Raw genomic sequence first — 22,394 nt, 5'->3', positions numbered from 1 at the left:
GACGACGACGACGACGACGACGACGACGACGACGACGACGACGACGACGACGACGACGACGCCAACGTGATAGCAATATACGACGAAAAATTTTTCAAATTTTGCGGTCGTATAAAAACAGCAAAATTTCCTTAAAATTATCAATTCAGGGGCAGTAACCCAACAATGGGTTGTCCTATTCATCTGAAAATTTCAGGGCAGATAGATCTTGACCTGATAAACAATTTTACCCCATGTCAGATTTGCTCTAAATGCTTTGGTTTTTGAGTTATAAGCCAAAAACTGCATTTTACCCCTAGTTCTATTTTTAGCCATGGCGGCCATCTTGGTTGGTTGGCCGAGTCACGCCACACATTTTTTTAACTAGATACCCCAATGATGATTGTGGCCAAGTTTGGATTAATTTGTCTCAGTAGTTTCAGAGGAGAAGATTTTTGTAAAAGATAACTAAGATATACGAAAAATGGTTAAAAATGGACTAAAAAGGGCAATAACTCCTAAAGGGGTCAACTGACCATTTCGGTCACGTTGACTTATTTGTAAATCTTACTTTGCTGAACATTATTGCTGTTTACAGTTTATCTCTATCTATAATAATATTCAAGATAATAACCAAAAACAGCAAAATTTCCTTAAAATTATCAATTTAGGGGCAGTAACCCAACAATGGGTTGTCCTATTCATCTGAAAATTTCAGGGCAGATAGATCTTGACCTGATAAACAATTTTACCCCATGTCAGATTTGCTCTAAATGCTTTGGTTTTTGAGTTATAAGCCAAAAACTGCATTTTACCCCTATGTTCTATTTTTAGCCATGGCGGCCATCTTGGTTGGTTGGCCGGGTCACGCCACACATTTTTTAAACTAGATACCCCAATGATGATTGTGGCCAAGTTTGGTTTAATTTGGCCCAGTAGTTTCAGAGGAGAACATTTTTGTAAAAGTTAACGACGACGGACGACGACGACGGACGACGACGGACGACGGACGCCGGACGCCGGACGCAAAGTGATGGGAAAAGCTCACTTGGCCCTTCGGGCCAGGTGAGCTAAAAATGGTTAAAATTGACTATAAAGGGCAATAACTCCTAAACGGGTCAACTGACCATTTTGGTCATGTTTACTTATTTGTAGATCTTACTTTGCTGAACATTATTGCTGTTTACAGTTTATCTCTATCTATAATAATATTCAAGATAATAACCAAAAACAGCAAAATTTCCTCAAAATTACCAATTCAGGGGCAGCAACCCAACAACCGATTGACTGATTCATCTGAAAATTTAAGGGCAGATAGATCTTGACCTGATAAACATTTTTATCCCGTCAGATTTCCTCAAAATGCTTTGGTTTTTGAGTTATAAGCCAAAAACTGCATTTTACCCCTTTGTTCTATTTTTAGCCGTGGCGGCCATCTTGGTTGGTTGACCAGGTCACGCCACACATTTTTTAAACTAGATACCCCAAAGATGATTGTGGCCAAGTTTGGATTAATTTGGCCCAGCAGTTTCAGAGGAGAAGATTTTTGTAAAAGATTACTTTAATTAACAAATAATGGTTAAAAATTGACTATAAAGGGCAATAACTCCTAAACGGGTCAAATGACCATTTTGGTCATGTTGACTTATTTGTAGATCTTACTTTGCTGAACATTATTGCTGTTTACAGTTTATCTCTATCTATAATAATATTCAAGATAATAACCAAAAACAGCAAAATTTCCTCAAAATTACCAATTCAGGGGCAGCAACCCAACAACCGATTGACCGATTCATCTGAAAATTTTAGGGCAGATAGATCTTGACCTGATAAACATTTTTACCCCATGTCAGATTTGCTCTAAATGCTTTGGTTTTTGAGTTATAAGCCAAAAACTGCATTTTACCCCTATGTTCTATTTTTAGCCGTGGCGGCCATCTTGGTTGGTTGACCGGGTCACGCCACACATTTTTTAAACTAGATACCCCAATGATGATTGTGGCCAAGTTTGGTTTGATTTGGCCCAGTAGTTTTAGAGGAGAAGATTTTTGTAAAAGTTAACGACGACGGACGACGACGACGGACGACGACGACGGACGACGGACGCCAAGTGATGAGAAAAGCTCACTTGGCCCTTCGGGCCAGGTGAGCTAAAAAAGGTTTATTGTAAAATAAAATAATAGATTTTTTTTTAAACTCACTTGTCCCCCAGAATTATTGTATTTTTCCTTACACAGACAAAAACCTGTGTATCATGTCTCATACTGTACCAGGCATGGCAATTGAAAAATGTCGGCACTGGGAGGATTATTCAATTAAAGCTTCTTTAAAGGGATTAAATCATTTTGGGGTACAGGACCCTAACCAAACATGACATTTAACCGACTGCAAATCTGACAGGGAGTGCAAAAATTAAAAAAAAAAAAAAAATCCCGACCTACCGACCCTGATTTATTTGCCTTGGAAGCAGGAAACAGACATATATTTTTTTTGGCCTAATGTACCAGGCATGGCAATTGAAGATTAAACCATAAAATAATTGTGATAAAAGTTATATTTCACACAATTAAAATTAGATACATGTAGTATGGCAAAAAAGTTGTTATGTAAAAAAAAACCTGCACATGTTATATAACTTTCTTACACTTTGATAGTCAGGATGTGTAGCTATCCTCACAACTCTTGCACCGGATAATCCTGCAAAATCTTGATCCTGAAACTGGTAAATAAAACATTTTCGATGTATTTTGTGTTATATAAATTATCTTTTTAAATAATAACAAAATGTCAAGTCAAAAGAATTCACAATTATCAGATACCTATTTGACATCTTAATTTCATTGAGCATAATTACAATGTGTATTGATGTGTAAATAGTTACATAATTGTATATTTTTTACATTCCATTTGAAAACTATGAACAAATCCTTTAAAACAAAGTAACATTTTAAAAATTTGCTAATCTTAATTCATAATTCTGGCATTACTCAATCAAATAATCAGAAAATCAATAAACAGAATAAACAAACTTTGAACCAAACAGCAACCTAGCCACATTATGTATGTATGGCCTACTTCTATTCGTCCAACTCAGGTTAGTAGAGTCTATAGAGTTTACTGGAATGACATCCGAACTCCCTTTGTTTGACCTTTTGAACCCACTCGAGTTAACTCAATCAATAAATCTCATACCTGTTGTGATATGGTCCATGGAATCAAATCACCTGAAGCTCTCTTTCCTCTTGATAAACTATTCATTATTGTTGAACTAGAAATATCTCCCTCTAAACATATCTGAACGGGAAAAAACATTCAAGAAAGTAATACATATTCTAAACAAAATAGTTCCTACCAATAGCTGTATAATTGTCAATAGGTGAAATATTTAAATAACAAAGAATAAATAAATCTCCCTCTTAACATTTCTGAAACAAAATTAGAATTCTATAAAAGAAAGGTCTATTCTTTCCCGTAATCATATAATGTTTCAAGATCATTTCCTCATGACAGAGATGATTATTGGTCAAGACATCAAAGTTACATGGAGGGTTTTACTTTCATATTAAGATACTATGTTGAAATGAAAATGATAAAAGGTGTCTCCTACGAATGAGGTGCTTATGTTTATATAGATATTGTTTGTTAAAAGATGCAATATAATGGTACTTATGGTATAAACATTAATAAATAGTCCCTTTTCTATTAGCGTAAATTCAGAAATTATTGCAAGGTTTTTATTAATGCGAATAATGCAGCTGGGGGAATATAGCAAAAATAAGAACTTACATATATCTGTATGCAAATTTTCCTTAAATTGCAAAAATAAATCTAACATTTTTGTCAATTTTTAAAATATCACAATAATAAGTGCACAAAATAATTTCTGAATTTACAGAACCATACTTTAACAAGAATGTGTTCCAAGTACACGGATGCCCCATTCACACTATCATTTTCTACGTTCTGTAGACCGTAAAATTGGGGTAAAAACTTTAATTTGGCATTGAAATTAGAAAGATCATATCATAGCGAACATGTGTACTAAGTTTCAGGTTGATTGGACTTCAACTTCATCAAAAACTACCTTGACCAAAAACATTAACCTGAACTGGGACGAACGAACGAACGAACGGACCCACAGACCAGAAAACATAATGCCCCTCTACTATCGTAGGTGGGGCATGAGACCCACAGACCAGAAAACATAATGCCCCTCTACTATCATAGGTGGGGCATAAAAATATAAGAGTATTACTCACTTGTAAAATACATAAAACTTCTGGTAATGAAGACTGGTTTGGGTCAACAGGTCCAAGCAGTGCAAATATATGATGTGCAGGAGCATCAGATAATAACTGTAAATCATTGGGGGTATTCTAAAATTAGAGAAAAAGAAATGTAAGACAAATTTCATAAACAATAGATATGAAATTAAGGGTATCTAAAAAAAAAACTCATCAAGAGTCTCCTTTTATATCAGATTTGTAAAACAGAGATAACAAAATGATCATTATTACTCTCTTTTCGTCTTAACCTTACCCCATAGATGGTCTCTTGTTTTTTGCCAAGTTAAGGAGGTTCTGGTATGGGTTTTTTTTCCTTCAGACCAGTACCTTGAGATTTAATTTGATTTTCTGTGTTTTTACGCACTATTTGAGGTATTTCATGGCAACTAGTTTTTATTGGTGGAGGAAGCCGGAGTACTCAGAGAAAACCACTAACCTTCGATAGGTAAACTGACAATCCTAGTCAATTAAGATTGTGGTCAAGTGCCCCCACACTAGTGGGATTTGAACTCACAACCTCAGTGTTGACCGGCTAGTGATTACAGTAGTAGAACTTCTTAGACCACTTGGCCACCGAGGCCCCAAACTAGCACTTTTTAAATCCTGATCAGTGTGCTAATCTTGTACAAATCACAAGGGTTTATATACATTAAAAACATTAATAATTTTTGGTCGTATATAGAAACATTAGCCATTTCTTTTAAATCGAAATTCTACCATTTTTCTCCTATTATTCATTTTTATGTTAGATGTATTCAGAAAAAAAAATCACATTTCAATTTTCATGGTCATTGAATGAATAAATGTACGTTACAGAAACCTTTACCATAAATGACAAACTGTCCTTTTTGATTTTGCATGATTTAAATTTCAATGGTCATCATGGGTCAAAAAGGATCAGTATATTTTACCTTATAATGTGATGAAACATATAATGCCATAATTCTGTGTAGAAATCCTTCCGAAGCTTTGTGGTAAGAAAATAAAGTGTCTCTGTTAACATAATATAAGTCACATGACTCAGGTACAGGACAACCTGAGGTAATTCTTGATACATTTGTAGCATCCAGACACAGTAAATCATTCAACCATTTCTCTACAGGATCACCATTAGCATATCTGATGGAGTCATTTAATACTATTTCATGTAAAGCTCTACCTAAAATCCACAAAAAGACATTAGTTAGACTCACTTATATTCTTTCCATCTATTTTGAACAGAAGGGATGATGATACATTTATAATTCAATATTTAATACATTTTTTAGTTTTTAGAAAAATCTTCTTTCAATTCCTTCACACTCAAAAAGGTTTATTGCCTACAAATTATCAATAATACTTAGTAAATACAAACAAGTAGCTCAATCAGAATATATTATACTTTTGGAATATCAATTAACAATATGTGTTAAAACTAAAACACCATTTATAATCATTGGATAAAACAAATATCTTATTTAGCATATGACTTCTTCATACATATAATTTTTCCATGTTTGATACTACAGGTCAGATCAACACTTCTAACAAATATCTAAACATCACAATTTGAGTCCAATGAGTCGTGTGAAAACAGGAACATTAAACCAGTCAAAGGGACATGATAACATCTTCTCTACAGTAAATCAGTTTTTTTTAATTATTACCAAACCATACCTGTAGCAGAGGATACAGAATCTGATTTAGTGGCCATACTGATTGCTTTCTGGACTTCAGATGAACCACCAAATGTTGCAGATTGCTGTCGTAACTGTTGTACTAACTTCAAAGACAAGGATCTTCCTGTTCCCTCATATCTGAAACATTTTTATATGATACTTTATACTTAAAGGGTCTCTAACCAGAGATATATAAAAAATCTAAAGTTTGATTTTTTTTGTTCAATCAGTAATGAAAGTGAAATAGTGAAATAATTCGCTTTTTGCAGCCAAAAAGGTTCAATTTTGTCAAATTACGCTAAGAAACATTGATAATTAGTTATTCACTTGCAAGTGAATGAGTCGACCTCTTTAAATCCGTATTCATGTGAACTTCAATTTAACCCCTAGCTAGAGATTGACAACACATGCATTGTATGTGTACTGGTTATTAAAAGAAAAAGAATGTCAACAATGAAAGTGAAACTACGGTAAATCATTTGATTACTAATTCGATGCACATAAAATCATTCTTATATGGTTAAAAGCAATGAGAAACATCTATTTTTAATCTATAAAATCAAATCAAACAGACCTATAAAAATCCAATTGCACGTGTTGGTTTAATCTATTCATATCATTATTTATGTTTATATCGCTTATATGATCATCTGAGGTCAAATCGATAGTTAATTAGATGGCCTCTGGACTAAAATACACACGAAACGACCCTATATATTATCCACCCCATGCTCTGTAAACTGTTTATTTTATACTTTTGATAGTTTGGATAAATGTTTTACATTGTTATAAATCAAATATGAGAATTTGAGTCAAATCGGTGACCGTGAATTTGACAGCTAGTGCCCCTTTAAATGATCAGGGTTTTTTTTTTTTTTTTTTTTTTTTAAACTATTTACTTCTAAAATTCAATTGATTTCAATAATAAAATCATTTTTACAAACCAGATTTGTTTTAGATACAGTTGCAAAGAGCAGTATGTATGACCTGATTTAAAAATAAGTTTTCCTTTAAGTTATTTTATTTTATTTTCATTATTGATATGATGATATCCATATCTATAAAATTATTATTATTTTTTTTTTTCAATCAGTGTATAATAAACTAAGCCGGGTGATATAGAAGCAGGAACATAAGAACATGTTTATCAAACACAAGTATAACTTACCCATTAATAGTAGAGGACATAAACACAAGATATGGTCCAAGAAGATTTTTCACAAGTGGTAATGGGATAGCAGCAGCTTCGTCTATACATACTAACTCTGCCTGACCAAGCTTGTGTGAATCTGATGGATGAATATACTGAAATATAAGAATCAGAATAGTCAGTACCAGGGTTTCCCCTGGGTCAATTATTTTTTTCGCCACCTCATTCGCCAAAACAATATATTTTTCGCCACTTTATAATTTTTTTCGCCAAGTAACATTAATATATTTTTCGTTTAAAATTTTCCTTCTTTAGGACCCCCAACCCCCCTCCCCCTTTTCCCCCAAAAAAATAATATGAGTTTGCCCCATTGTCATGTTTGTTGTCTATATGATTATTCTCACTTATCTTTTAGTCTACATTGTAAAACAAACACTAAACATTTTTTACTTTAAAAGAAAAACTTTGCTTTTTTTTTAACTTAAACGGTGGAAAATTCATCAAATTTGGAACAACTTTTCTAAAAGAGAGGTCCACTTACTTTAATTAATAAAAAAAAAATACAAGTCAAAGTATATAACAAAATTCTTGGACATGTTTAGACCATATAATACCAGATAGATGTATAGTTCTTTGAGAAAAGTTTCTTCAAATAATATATATATGTGCCCTTTTGTACTAAGAAGTGGTTTTTACAACAAAACAATGTTTTTATTACTTGAAATTGGTCCCTCATTAAAGGGATAGTCATTTACATTGTAGGTTACCCTTCATTTGAGTGGTTGTTCCCAACTTGTTGCATTATAAATTTCTTCATAATGACATTTTTCTTTTCTGGACCATCGTAAATGAAAAAGTTGAAACGTAAAACTATGCTTGAAACACGTGCCTCGACAAAATGACTTCAAATTGCCCTCTCAAATCAATTATCTATATCAAGGTCAAAGGATAAAGTTTTTAAGTCGGAGAGTTTTCTTGCTTTTGAACATTTTGCGTCATAACAACAGATTTCCTTTCGAGACCATCGTTAAAAGGAGAGAAGTTTGCTTCAAATACGTGCGTTGCAAAGTGGTTAATAAATCCTTTATGTGACATGTGACGTACGCCATTTAACCATATCATTTGTCAAACAATACAATCAACACCTTTATTAATTAGTCCTTTGGCTTTGTTGCCAATGCTATAAAATGCAATCAGCTGATTATTGATTTTCTGTCAAAATCTTACCGAGTTCAAGGTGAATTCCGAGTATTGTCTGATCAGTTAAAGTCTGAGAAACCCCCCCCCCCAAAAAAAAAATTGATGAAATTAAATCGATATATATATTTCTTTCGCCAAATTCTTTCGCAAATGATAAATTTTAATCACCACAATTATTATTTTTTTAGCAAAATGCGAAAATGGCGACCGCCAGCGGAAACCCTGGTCAGTACTGATGTAAAAAATAACCACTTTTCTTGCTTGATAAAATAAGATTTGTATAAATGTAAACGGATAATTATCAAAATCCCTTGGTCATGTACTGGGTTTAACACTGACAAACATGGTTAACCTTGCTACATTCTTTATATCTGTCCCATGTCAGGAAACTGCAGTTGAGCAGTTGTCAATGGTTGCTGCCATATTAAGTTTTATTAGCATAAATCTGGCTATTGGCTTTCTATTTTGACTTGTTTCATTGCTCATTTTTTAAGACAGTATGGTGACTGGTTTACATCATTGTACTTTGGTCACAAAAGAAAAATTGTCTACGTGTCTATCAAACCATATCTTCTCATTTGTATATTTATTTAATTAATTTAGTGAACAAAAAAACATTTATAACCTAGCAGTGATAAACACCTCTTTATGCCAAATATTTCATTGAAATATTTTGAATTAAAAAAAATAAAGACTTTTGTTAAAGTATATTAAACAAAAAGTAAAATCAGTAGTTAAGTATACAAAGCAACATATTAGCAGTTAGTACCTGTATTGTCTGTCTGTGTTCTCTGAAGATGTTGGCTCTGACTATGGCTTTATTAAAATCTGGATTAGTTGACTGTATTATCTCATAATCTAAATGTTCCTAAAACAAATAATAACTCTCTCATATTAGTTTTATTGCTAAAATATTCCTCTATCAAAATATGCTGAATACCAAATAGATAATGTTGTGAAATGTCTAGAACTATTTATTAAACCTGTATTCCATATTAACTTATTAGGTAACATGAATCTGAAAAACCTTTTCAATTGAAATATTACAGAATAACTGTAAATGTTTGTTACATCTGTATTTATTGTTGAGGCATCATAAAGTAAAAGATGCAGTTGTAGAAATAACCAGATGCTCTACAGGGCACAGCTTCATACGACTGCACAGGTCGAACACTGAACAGTTGGGGCAAGTATGGACACAACATTCAAGCTTGATACAGGTCTCACTCTGAATTTGGACTGTGATTAGATAGTTGACACAGCATAGGTTTCTGACACAGAATTAATGTGGTTTAATAAACTTAAAATTATTTTTTTGCTTTTGAGCAATACACTATGCCTTTTGAATATTAATCCACTCAAAAAAAACATTTGAAGGAATTTTCTTTATAATTTTTGAAATCTAAAATGAGATAAATTGTACCCCTGTGCAAACTCTTATTTACCACCCCCATTTTTTTTCACATGTCCCTTTCCATTATTCCAAAAATAATCTCAATTCAAATTTCTAATGGAGTTTGCAACAATAACTTCTCATTTAAATACATCATAAAATATTGAAATATAAAATGACATACAGTCATGGTTAAAATTAATATTGATTAAAAGTAACTTCTAAAAATAAATTTACAGCTAATCATCTCAAGACATTCATCATTTCTAAAGATATAATTTTCAAGCAGTGTAAACATATTTATATAACAGTATTTTTAAATGGAATTTATATTGGATTATCTCCCTTACACTGCTTTTAAATTGTCTTAATTTTCCTTCAACAAGAGAAACTCTTGTTTTTCCCCTTTTTTTGGCCCTAATTGCTAAATGATTTGAGCCGTAGTCCCCCATAACCATCCCTTTGTAGTATAGAAACTTGTGGTCTAATTTCAGAGATATTTATACACTTAAAAACAAGTTATTGACTGGAAACTACAAAAATGCTCATTTGGGCCCCTTTTTTTTGGCCCATAATTCCAAAACCTTTTGGACCATAACCTTCATAATCATTCCAAGCTTTCCTTTTGTCCTATGGAACCTTGCGGTACAATGGCAGAGAGATCCATACAGTTACACACAAGTTATTGTCACAAAACTAGAAAAATGCTTGTTTTTTGCTCCTTTTCGGCCCTTAAATCCTAGAATGTTTGCCCCATAACCCTTAAAATAAATCCACACCTTCTACTTATGGTATTAAACATTGTGGTACAATTACAGAACATTGAAATACTAATACACAATTCATTGTCCTGAAACTAAATAAATTCTTGTTTTGGGCACCTTTGGGACCCTTTTTCCTAAACCTTTTGGATCAGAACCCCCAATCACAACCTTCCTTTTGTGGTTATAAACATTGTATTAAAATTTTATTGATTTCTCTTTACCTCAACTAAAGTTATTATCCGGTAACCATCCCTCTTCGGAATACGCTGACGACGCTGACAACGACAACATGATACCAATATACGACCAAATTTTTTTTAATTTTTGCGGTCGTATAAAAATACCTTCCTATTGTTTTACTTGAGGAAAAAAGATATGAAGCTGATAAGCACAACAAACTAGAGGCTCTAAAGAGCCTGTGTCGCTCACCTTGGTCTATGTGAATATTAAACAAAGGACACAGATGGATTCAAGACAAAATTGTGGTTTGGTGATGGTGATGTGTTTGTAGATCTTACTTTACTGAACAATCTTGCTGCTTACAATTATCTCTATCTATAATGAACTTGGCCCAGTAGTTACAGTGGAAAATGTTAGTAAAATTTTACAAATTATGTGAAAATTGTTAAAAAATGACTAAATAAAGGGCAATAACTCCTTAAGGGGTCAATTGACCATTTTGGTCAAGTTGACTTCTTTTTAGGTCTTACTTTGTTGTACATTATTGCTGTTTACAGTTTATCTCTATCTATAATAATATTCAAGATAATAACCAAAAACAGCAAAATGTCCTTAAAATTACCAATTCAGGGGCAGCAACCCAACAAAAGGTTGTCCGATTGGTCTGTAAATTTCAGGGCAGATAGATCTTGACCTGATTAACAATTTTACACCATGTCAGATTTGCTCTAAATGCTTTGGTTTTTTAGTTATAAGCCAAAAACTGCATTTTACTTCTATGTTCTATTTTTAGACGTGGCGGCCATCTTGGTTAGTTGGCCGGGTCACCGGACACATTTTTAAACTAGATACCCCAATGATGATTGTGGCCAAGTTTGGTTTAATTTGGCCCAGTAGTTTCAGAGGAGAAGATTTTTGTAAAAGTTAACGACGCAGGACGACGACGGACGCAGGATGACACTGGACGCCGGACGCCGGACGCAAAGTGATGGGAAAAGCTCACTTGGCCCTTCGGGCCACGTGAGCTAAAAATATTGTGGGATATATCTATGTATAAGAACTAGAATAATTATGTCTCCATAGGACACTATTCCTCGCTATTTCAATGTTCAGTGAAATATTAAAACTTAATATAGTCAAAACTGTTATTTGGCATGCATTGAATAATTTGCTTTAAAATTATCAAACTTTAAAACTTTATTTAGGCTGTGTAATTTATGTGTCATTTGGTCTCTTGTGCAATCATACCAAATCTTCTTATTTCATATTTAACATGAAACTGAACTGAAGGATGAGCACAGATGGAAAAACACAATGACACTTTATTATTGTCTTTTATTTTCATATTGTCAATTCATTTTAATCTTTCACTGTGTGATAACTGTCTTAGATACATATACCTGTGTACCGAAAAAAAAAACTCTGTTTAAAAGTCTTGTATGACCGAGGAAAGAACTTACTAAAGATAAACAAATAATACATTTATTACATCCAATATATTATATGTAAATGTACCTGATATTCTAGTGTGTCAAATCCTTTGAATACAAACTCAAATACTGTTTTTAAATTCTCAGGACTTGGTGCTGTCACAAAAATATTGGAATACCTACAAATTTAGAATATAAGTAGTATTAGTGCAATTTGTTAATGTTTTCTGCAATAGAATATGTTTTATTCAATAAGTTCTTTATCTGTATTGCAACAATTGAGGTTAATTTGTTGTACCATCTCAAATATGGAATAACAAGAGTGCACACACAGAAATGTCTCGCCTTCTTTACTAATCATTGATATTATGTTGATACTCCTAAATATAAAGCTTTATTACGACTGTCACATAGACTTAACATGAACCATGAAAATGAGGTCAAGGTCAGTTGAACCATATGCCAGGCAGACATGTACAGCTAACAATGCTTCCATACAACAAATATAGTTGACCTATTGCTTATAGTTTAAGAAAATAGACCAAAACACAAAAACTTAACACTGAGCAATGAACCTTGAAAACCAGGTCAAGGTCAAATAAAACCTGCACGACTGACATATAGATCATAAAATATTTTCATACACAAAATATAGTTGACCTATGACATATAGTATTAGATAAAAAGACCAAAACTCAAAAACTTAACTTTGACCACTGAACCATGAAAATGAGGTCAAGGTCAGATGACATCTGCCCGCTAGACATGAACACCTTACAATCATTCCATACAACAAATATAGTAAACCTATTGCATAAAGTATGAGAAAAACAGACCAAAACACAAAAACTTAACTATAACCACTGAACCATGAAAATGAGGTCAAGGTCAGATGACATCTGCCCGCAGGACATGTACACCTTACAATCATTCCATACAACAAATATAGTAGACCTATTGCATAAAGTATGAGAAAAACAGACCAAAACACAAAAACTTAACTATAACCACTGAACCATGAAAATGAGGTCAAGGTCAGATGACACCTGCCAGTTGGACATGTACACCTTACAGTCCTTCCATACACCAAATATACTAGACCTATTGCTTATAGTATCTGAGATATGGACTTGACCACCAAAACTTAACCTTGTTCACTGATCCATGAAATGAGGTTGAGGTCAAGTGAAAACTGTCTGACGGGCATGAGGACCTTGCAAGGTACGCACATACTAAATATAGTTATCCTATTACTTACAGTAAGAGAGAATTTAACATTACAAAAAATCTGAACTTTTTTTTCAAGTGGTCACTGAACCATGAAAATGAGGTCAAGGACAATGGACATGTGACTGACGGAAACTTCGTAACATGAGGCATCTATATACAAAATATGAAGCATCCAGGTCTTCCACCTTCTAAAATATATAGCTTTTAAGAAGTGAGCTAACACCGCCGCCGCCGTAGCCACCGCCGGATCACTATCCCTATGTCGAGCTTTCTGAAACAAAAGTTGCAGGCTCGACAAAAAACTTGAAGCCATTTCATATTTCAGTATTTGAATTTTGAATTTATGATATAGCTTTTTAATGTTTTCTTATTTATTTACATCCTTTTCAGAGGGAGGTGCTTTTAGATTTTGCAATATGGTGTACTTTAAAACCAACCATGATCTTAATAAAATTAACGGTATCAATTTTCTTGCACCAGATGCGCATTTCGACAATACATGTCTCTTCAGTGATGCTCGTGGCCAAAATATTTGAAATCCAAAGCTTAAGTTGTTCACTTTCATTTCCAGTGATCATTTGTAGGAAACTAAATTATTGGCACAAAGTATAATTTCTCTATATGTTTCAAAATGAATCAAACTGGTTGAATGTTTTGGGTTCTCAGAAGAATCCTGTAAAAATATGTATAGATATAATACAAAAGTGGTATTTAAAAGTAAGAATTATCTTACCCAAATGATACTGCAGTAGCTATTGCAAGTCCAAGAGCTGCTGACTTGCCACGCCCTCTTGCTGCTGTCATAACAGCAGTGCTACGTAAAGTCTTCTCTGATATAGCTTCTACAAATTTCAGAACTGCTTTTGCCTGGAGAAGAATTTTATATTTATCAAAGTTAAAAAACCTAATAAAGATATAATGCTTTTCTATAAAATACAATGTGTGTCTCAATTTCATTTCAAAATATTACATCATTGAATGTCATCTGTAATACTGCTACATAAAGATATTTGTCTCTTCATGTTCATTACATTTCAAAATTACAATTTTCTATCCCCTCTTATTTCAAAGGAACAGCTACATATTTTTCACAGAAAAAAATGGCCATAAAAGACATATCATCATGGGCTGTCTTTTTATCTTTGGTCAGGTTGTTGTCTGTTTGACACATTCCCGTTTCCATTCTGAATTTTATATATATCAAACTGAGATGGTTGTTTTCTGTTTCCACTAGAAAGGCAATTTTGTTTTCACAAATTGATGTTTTGTTCCGATTTTTTTAGGTTTGTGAGACTTTGAGATTGAACAATATTCACATCTTCCCATCCTAGTATGAAGCATCAGCAAGTTTTTTGGGTATTACTGGACAAAATGATTTTAAATAGTTTATCATCAGGTTTTCTTTCAGTGAATGAACATCTTAAAATGGCTGTTTAAACAAATTTTCTCCTATCATTTACAGAAAGCATATTGTTTTGTTAAATCCCTCCTACCTGATCAAGTGTTTTACAACAATTGACAATAGATCCAACTGGTTGTGTGTCCTGTAAGGAATCTTTCAGGTCCCGTAACTCTTGTTCTTGTGGTGATAAAGCATCTTCCTGTCAGGAAAAATAAGACATGAAAACAAAAGTATAATCAAAGAGCATAATTGCTCTGAAGAATATGATTGCCATTGTTTTCATTGATACATGTATAGCTGAATAGTATTATTTTCAAAACTAATTCAACTGCACATGTAAAATGTAATTTACGTTATCTGAATAGTTACTAAACTTTAAAAATAGCCAATCCTCGATACAAGTGTATGAACAATGTACTTATTGACTATTGTGCTTTATTTTTTTACTATCAATTCCTAGTTTACTTTCCACAGCAGTCACTGAGAGTGAGAGAAGGTATTTCACTTCGTATCTTATCACCTACAAATATTTTCCTACGTTTATTCAGAGACATATATATATATATGTATATGTCATATATATGTCTCTAGTTTATTCTAGGAGGAACCCCATTCCTAACTCTTTAAATATTTAATTTCCTTTGGGTCAGTGGGCATGACTCCTTTCCTTACACATTCCTCTGTTTAAATTGTGATCGTTTTTAATATAATATGACATTTATCAACAGAACGAGTAAATTTTTCTCGACGTGTCGTATCATATTTTGATTCAGAATTGACGGAAGGGAGACAACTCGAAACGATAATATGGAAGACTCCATTTTGGCTGAAGGGGTGCTCTAGTTACACGATGTGGACTACATTTATTTTAATTTAAATCATGCATATGATTTAAAATTATGCAACAACAGTAACCCTTAATAGCAGATAGACATAGAAAGGATCTCATGAGTTTCAAATTAATCAATGGAGTGGGGAATCCAGAGCAACCATTCAATCTGATACCCCTTGAAGTCAAGAAAACTATACACATGCGCATAATTACCCAAACAAACCCTAGATTTGTGATTTGTAGCAAGAATGTATATTAAATGTTAATTAAACGACCTAGATGGTTCTCCATTTCTTTATGGAAGTACAATATCAAATATCAGTTTCATAACAGTGACATACATGTATAAGACAAACTCCATTTCAGTTCTTATATGACAGAAATAGATTTATCGGAATTCAGAGAACTCCCGCATTTTATCAAAACTGGGGAATTCCCTCTGACGTGTTTCTAAATTTATAAAAACACTAAATATAAATACTGCTTAATTCTTATTTTCCGTGTTGTTAAAAACATGCATATAAGTCGAGGGAAATATCGAAATAAAAAATTATGAGAAGAACATTAAAGGAAAATTGTTAAAATTCAATCCTTTTGTTTGTTTTTACCTTTTAAAGCAAAACAGTCTTAAGAATCTGAGATGTTCCTTAATGTTTAGAATAAAACGGTTGACGTGAGGGCATGGCCCTGAGTCAATGGTATAAGTCTACAGATTGCTTGAAAGCAATCGTATCCCAAAACTTATTTTTCATAACATAGACTATCAAAGATAAATTTCTTTTTGTGCAGTTTGTTTAAGGTATGTGTATTAGAGTGGACTAGAATACTGTATTTTGGGAAGGTAGAGTTGAAACTGATGCTTCAAAAACATGGGTAAGTTGCCATTGAAACTGCAGTTGCATGCGGAGGGTTTCCAAAATTCTGCTGAGAGAAAGCCTAAAATTCCCCCATTCAAAATCTAATTTTACACTGTTTAAGTTACTTAAAATATATAACATGGAATAAATCATTTATGTATAGACCAAGGATCCGGAAATTTTTTCACCTAATTTCGGTCATTTTGGGATAACTTAAAAGTTGGTGCCCTTTTTCAAACAAAGATTGTGTGTATGCTCATACAGTCATACTCGTAGCATTAACGAACTTGTTTTTAACTGTTGCATCGCATTTACTTCAGAAATTTCCCTACCATTTCCCTTAAAATCGATCTTGAGCAATAAAAGGAAGGCAACAGTTTAAAAATAAAATGATTTTAATGACTCAAAACGATAAATTTCTCAAACTTCGCTTACGTTTCTTTCGATTTTGAAGCCAAAATTATAACCGGATGTTTTACGACAATAGTAAAACGACCAATTCCGGACTCATTTCCGAGATTAGTTTTGTTTATCAAATTCACAGGAAATCGTCGGCTTTTTAACTGTTTTACCTTTAATAGTGTTTGAATATTAATTATAATAGTTGGACTTGTTTAATTTAGCATGAAATCATTTTTAATTTACGATTTAGTGTCTAATTTGCGGAATAGAATTTCAAGCATGCGTATTAGTAAACAAAGCACGTGTGTTTGTAGTGAAACAATATTTTGTTCTAGAACGTAAATTAATTTAATTTTAATTTAATTTTAAATCAGAATTGACAATTGTCTAAGCTGAGAAAAGTAATAAAATAATGCAGACAGTTGTTATGAACTTTTAATTTCTTTAAAATATTAGTTCTGAGCTCGTGATCAATAAAAAAATTAATTAAAAACACAGGTAAAGAGATTAGCGATCATTAGCCAATATTTCCCAGAGGCATTACTATAGTTATTAGGAGGGCCCTCAGGATTATAACACTTTACCTGAGTGGCAGTTTTATTACAGGAAAAGGATAACAAACAAAAAATAAGTTCAAAATGGCGATTTAGACAATGTTAGAAACTCGATCTCAACGAAATGACATTGAATGACCGAAATTATTTCTGTAAAAAAAAAAATTTGTCCTAAATCCCAATTACTCATTTAGGACAAAATACTTTCAGTTTAGGTCAAGACTGGCATATATGACCGTTTCCGGACCCTTGGTATAGACAGTTTAAATACTGATTTTCAAAATACCGATAAAAAGATGAATATTATCCAGTTTTACTGTGTTCCTGTGTTGACAACATACCCTTTTTTCATAGCAAAATATACCAATATAAACAAGAAGATGTGGTATGATTGCCAATGAGACAACTCTCCACATGAGACCAAAATGATACAGAAGTTAAGTTTAGATTATTTGTTTTGTTTCTGACTGAGCTGATAATTCTAAATCTCTAGATCTAAAGAAGGATACCACCCATTAAATCAATGAGGTTCTCCTTAGACTAAGACCCCCTTAAAATTACATATACTATCCAGAACAAAAGTTATATTAAACACAAAAGACAATTTATATTCTTACCATAGATTTTGCTGGTACTGGCTGTATATTAAGGATATGAGAAGAAACTGGAAGCATGTTAAACTGGTCATCTATTACCATACAGTTCTTACAGGATGTTAACGATAAAAGAAACCTGTAATAAACAATGAAAAATAACCATATGACAACAAAAGTTTAATGATAACAAATCATAATTCAAAATGTTTCAATTTAAATCAAAATCATGAGGACTAATACTAGACATCTCAATGGTAAAGTGTTGAATTTCTTCTTTATTTATTGAAATACAGATACTTTTGTTTGTAGGTAAACATGTGTTTGGAGAACTACAATGATTACTAAATATTCACTCTATTCCAAGTTTACCACATCAGTATTTGTTCAAGTATATACACTAGTACTGATTTCTGCATTTTTAATGGAAAATACTAAGAGAACAGAAAGTTTTAAAAAGGGCGACTTACAATCATATTTCTTCACTATCTATATTAAAAGACACTTTTTTTTAATCATAAATTGCAGTTTAACACTTAATCAGGTCAATCTTTTACATAAAGGCAAAGCCAAGCAAATTTTCATAACTTAATTAAACCATTTTAACTTGATTAAAACAGACTTTGGGTGCTTTAGAGATTGGAATCCTTTAAAGCAATAAAGTGACCTCTACAATGTCTGGTAGAGTTTTTAATTTGTTGATGGGATTTTTTCTCATCAAGTTTAATTTACAAAACATCCTTTTTTAAATATTTAAACAGTCCATATAGTTTTGTTTTTTGCATTCACTCTTGTCATGAACGATAGCCAGTTTTCCAATGAATTTAATCCAAACCCTACCTTTCATTAAATCTTCCAACAACATCCTGATGTGATTCTGTTCTGTATCTTGCATGAACATCCTAATAAAAAAAAGTTTTAACTTATGTAAAATCATTTTTATCATAATTTCATTACTGAAAAATTTCAAGGATAAAGATTATCTAAATAATTCATTTTTGAAAAATACTCATATCTTGTACATTTTGAAATACTCTCAAGCGTAAATTGAAATCCAAAAAGTGGAGGAGCACCACCCCTGTATTGTGAAATAATCTAAGGTTATGTCAAATCCTTTTTACAAAAGAGAGAGTTAAAAAAACAAGAGGCTCTCAAGAGCCTGAATCGCTCACCTTAATTCTTTTGGTTAAATCTCTCATCAATGATTATTTTGGCTTTTCAATTTATTTAAATGTTTTTTGGTTCGTCCTATTTTCTTCAAAAGCCAAAAAAAATAATCATTTTCTCCTATGTTCTATTTTAGCCATAGGATCTATGTTTCTTGACATACAAGGAAATAAAATATAAAATTTATACTAGATACTCTGAAACTCATTTAGCCTAAGTTTGGCTGAAATTGATACAGCAGTTTCAAAGGAGAAGATTTTTTAAAGTAAGTCAACATGATGAACAAATTGTGAAAAAAGTCTTTAAAGGGCAATAACTCCTTAAGGGGTCAATTGACAATTTTGGTCAAATTGACTTAATTGAAGATCTTACTTTGCTGAACATTATTGCTGTTTACAGTTTATTTCTATCTATAATTATATTCAAGATAATAAACAAAAACAGCAAAATTTCCTTAAAATTATCAATTCAGGGGCAGCAACCCAACAACAGGTTGTCTGATTCATCTGAAAATTTCAGGGCAGATAGATCTTGACCTGATAAACAATATTACCCAACGTCAGATTTGCTCTAAATGCTTTGGTTTTTGAGTTATAAGCCAAAAACTGCATTTGACCCCTATGTTCTATTTTTAGCAATGGCGACCATGTTTGTTGATAGATCATAACTTCGGATAAAATTTACAAACTAGATACCCTAAGGAACATTCAATTAAAGTTTGGAAGTATTTGGCCCAGTAGTTTCAGAGGAGAAGATTTTTGTAAAAGATTACTAAGATTTACGAAAAATGGTTAAAAATTGACTATAAAGGGCAATAACTCCTAAAGGGGTCAACTGACCATTTCCGTCATGTTGACTTATTTGTAAATCTTACTTTGCTGAACATTATTCCTGTTTACAGTTTATCTCTATCTATAATAATATTCAAGATAATAACCAAAAACAGCAAAATTTCCTTAAAATTACCAATTCAGGGGCAGCAACCCAACAACAGGTTGTCTGATTCATCTGAAAATTTCAGGGCAGATAGATCTTGACCTGATAAACAATATTACCCCATGTCAGATTTGCTCTAAATGCTTTGGTTTTTGAGTTATAAGCCAAAAACTGCATTTGACCCCTATGTTCTATTTTTAGCAATGGCGACCATGTTTGTTGATAGATCATAACTTCGGATACAATTTACAAACTAGATACCCTAAGGAACATTCAATTAAAGTTTGGAAGTATTTGGCCCAGTAGTTTCAGAGGAGAAGATTTTTGTAAAAGATTACTAAGATTTACGAAAAATGGTTAAAAATTGACTATAAAGGGCAATAACTCCTAAAGGGGTCAACTGACCATTTCCGTCATGTTGACTTATTTGTAAATCTTACTTTGCTGAACATTATTCCTGTTTACAGTTTATCTCTATCTATAATAATATTCAAGATAATAACCAAAAACAGCAAAATTTCCTTAAAATTACCAATTCAGGGGCAGCAACCCAACAACGGGTTGTCTGATTCATCTGAAAATTTCAGGGCAGATAGATCTTGACCTGATAAACAATATTACCCCGTGTCAGATTTGCTCTAAATGCTTTGGTTTTTGAGTTATAAGCCAAAAACTGCATTTGACCCCTATGTTCTATTTTTAGCAATGGCGACCGTGTTTGTTGATAGATCAAAACTTCGGATACAATTTATAAATTAGATACCCTAAGGAACATTCAGTTAAAGTTTGAAAGTATTTGGCCCAGTAGTTTCAGAGGAGAAGATTCTTGAAATAGTTTACGACGACAGACGACAGACGACGACGGACGCCAAGTGATGGCATAAGCTCACTTGTCCCTTCGGGACAGGTGAGCTAAAAATTAGGAAGAAAGCATTTTCAAGTCTTTCCAATATCTTATATGAAGTTCTTAAGTTTTCAAAAACATCTTGTTTAATCCTTTTTCAAAATTTCTTGAATAAATTTGTATTTGTGATTAAAATTTAATAATAACTTAAGATAATATAAGTTAACAAGAATTAGTAATCATTTTGTTTTACTTGATAGTTTTCTAAATAAATCTTACAAACCAAAATATCCTACTCAGCAAAACGTTTATCAACATAACAAGACCTTACAGTCCAAACAAATATCTTTCCTTACATACCATAGACATTGTATACAGCTGTTTCAGAGAAGCCATTGTCTTAAGAAGGATAACAACAACACCTCCTCCTTCTACTGTCTCAATTGTTCTGGCTAGCAAGTTAGGTGTTAATGCCTCAAAATCCTATAAAATTAAAGAACTAAAATTTCTGCAGACTAATTTTAACATATATGGAGATATTTGACTATAGTTCTCATACAGTCATCATTAGAAGTTTAAATTCATGAAATCCTTAGTATTAAAGAAATGATAACAGATAAATATTTAAACTAACAAACAATTTATTAATCATGACATTATAAGCATAAAAACAATTCTTCCGTCTAAAGTTTTCTTATGCATGTTGTATGCAATGAAATGTAAACAGGAATTTCTAAACGAATACAAGAATGTTTAAATGATAATGGTTTCATAGTGAGCCTATATTTGAGATAAGCCAGTAATAATTTTTGGGAGATACCTGATTTTACAAAGACTGTAAGGAAAACTTTGGAAGAATTAATTTTGGATAAAAAAATCCTCTCTTAAATGTAAAGACAAATCAAAAGGCCTTACAACAGAACATTATGGAACTTAGCCAGACTGCATTTTAAACATGATGTGAAATACCATAAAATTTCCAACTCTTTATAACAATAATTCTTTATGTAAACTGTAATGATAGCTACAGATACCATAATCTTCCTTTCCTTCAAAAGAACTTTAAAAAGGTTTATTTTTTGTGCTTGAGATATTGTAAAGACTCTTATCTATCAGTGAAAACAATATGTTGACATATATTTTGATTTTTCTGTCTTTGAATTGCTGTATCCTAGATGTATACCCCACCTTTCTTCTATTTATTAATTATCATTCCATACCTGAAGAATACACATGCCAAAGGTCTGTCCAAGTATTTTATGAGTTTCTGCATAATAACAGTATCTAATATTAGTTGATGCTACAAACAGTTCAAAAGGATCATCTTCTTTCACATCTAATTTTCCACTCTTTATCTTTTTCTGTAGCTGTTTCATTCTTTTTTTCCTATGACTTGAAAGACAAAAGTTCATATATTACATTTTGCTATAGTTCATTTTCTTCTAATACAAATGTACCAAATATTCTCTGAAGAATGGGAATTTTCTTTGAAAACAAATTAGTATAAGATTGATTATCTTTTTTGTACTCATAATTT

At 32.3% G+C, this 22,394-nt stretch overlaps 1 protein-coding gene across 2 annotated transcripts in view; it reads right to left on the bottom strand.

The window, feature by feature from the left end:
• The window catches only part of LOC143082830 (RNA cytidine acetyltransferase-like), a 41,703-nt gene that overhangs the window by 15,050 nt on the left and 4,259 nt on the right, over positions 1-22,394 (bottom strand). For both annotated transcript variants that reach the window (XM_076258708.1, XM_076258707.1), the window contains exons 4-17: positions 22,078-22,249; positions 21,218-21,340; positions 18,751-18,812; positions 17,935-18,049; positions 14,764-14,871; positions 14,004-14,137; positions 12,126-12,219; positions 9,043-9,141; positions 7,092-7,228; positions 5,922-6,061; positions 5,177-5,424; positions 4,239-4,355; positions 3,172-3,273; positions 2,624-2,698 (exon numbers count right to left, since the gene is read on the bottom strand). In XM_076258708.1, coding sequence (XP_076114823.1) covers positions 2,624-2,698; positions 3,172-3,273; positions 4,239-4,355; positions 5,177-5,424; positions 5,922-6,061; positions 7,092-7,228; positions 9,043-9,141; positions 12,126-12,219; positions 14,004-14,137; positions 14,764-14,871; positions 17,935-18,049; positions 18,751-18,812; positions 21,218-21,340; positions 22,078-22,249 — 1,726 coding nt within the window. The remainder of the gene's footprint in view (positions 1-2,623; positions 2,699-3,171; positions 3,274-4,238; positions 4,356-5,176; positions 5,425-5,921; positions 6,062-7,091; positions 7,229-9,042; positions 9,142-12,125; positions 12,220-14,003; positions 14,138-14,763; positions 14,872-17,934; positions 18,050-18,750; positions 18,813-21,217; positions 21,341-22,077; positions 22,250-22,394) is intronic.

The sequence above is a fragment of the Mytilus galloprovincialis genome, chromosome 7 (genome assembly GCF_965363235.1).
Source record: "Mytilus galloprovincialis chromosome 7, xbMytGall1.hap1.1, whole genome shotgun sequence".
Classification (NCBI taxonomy): Eukaryota; Metazoa; Mollusca; class Bivalvia; order Mytilida; family Mytilidae; genus Mytilus; species Mytilus galloprovincialis.
This window is presented reverse-complemented; position numbering and strand designations above follow the sequence as displayed.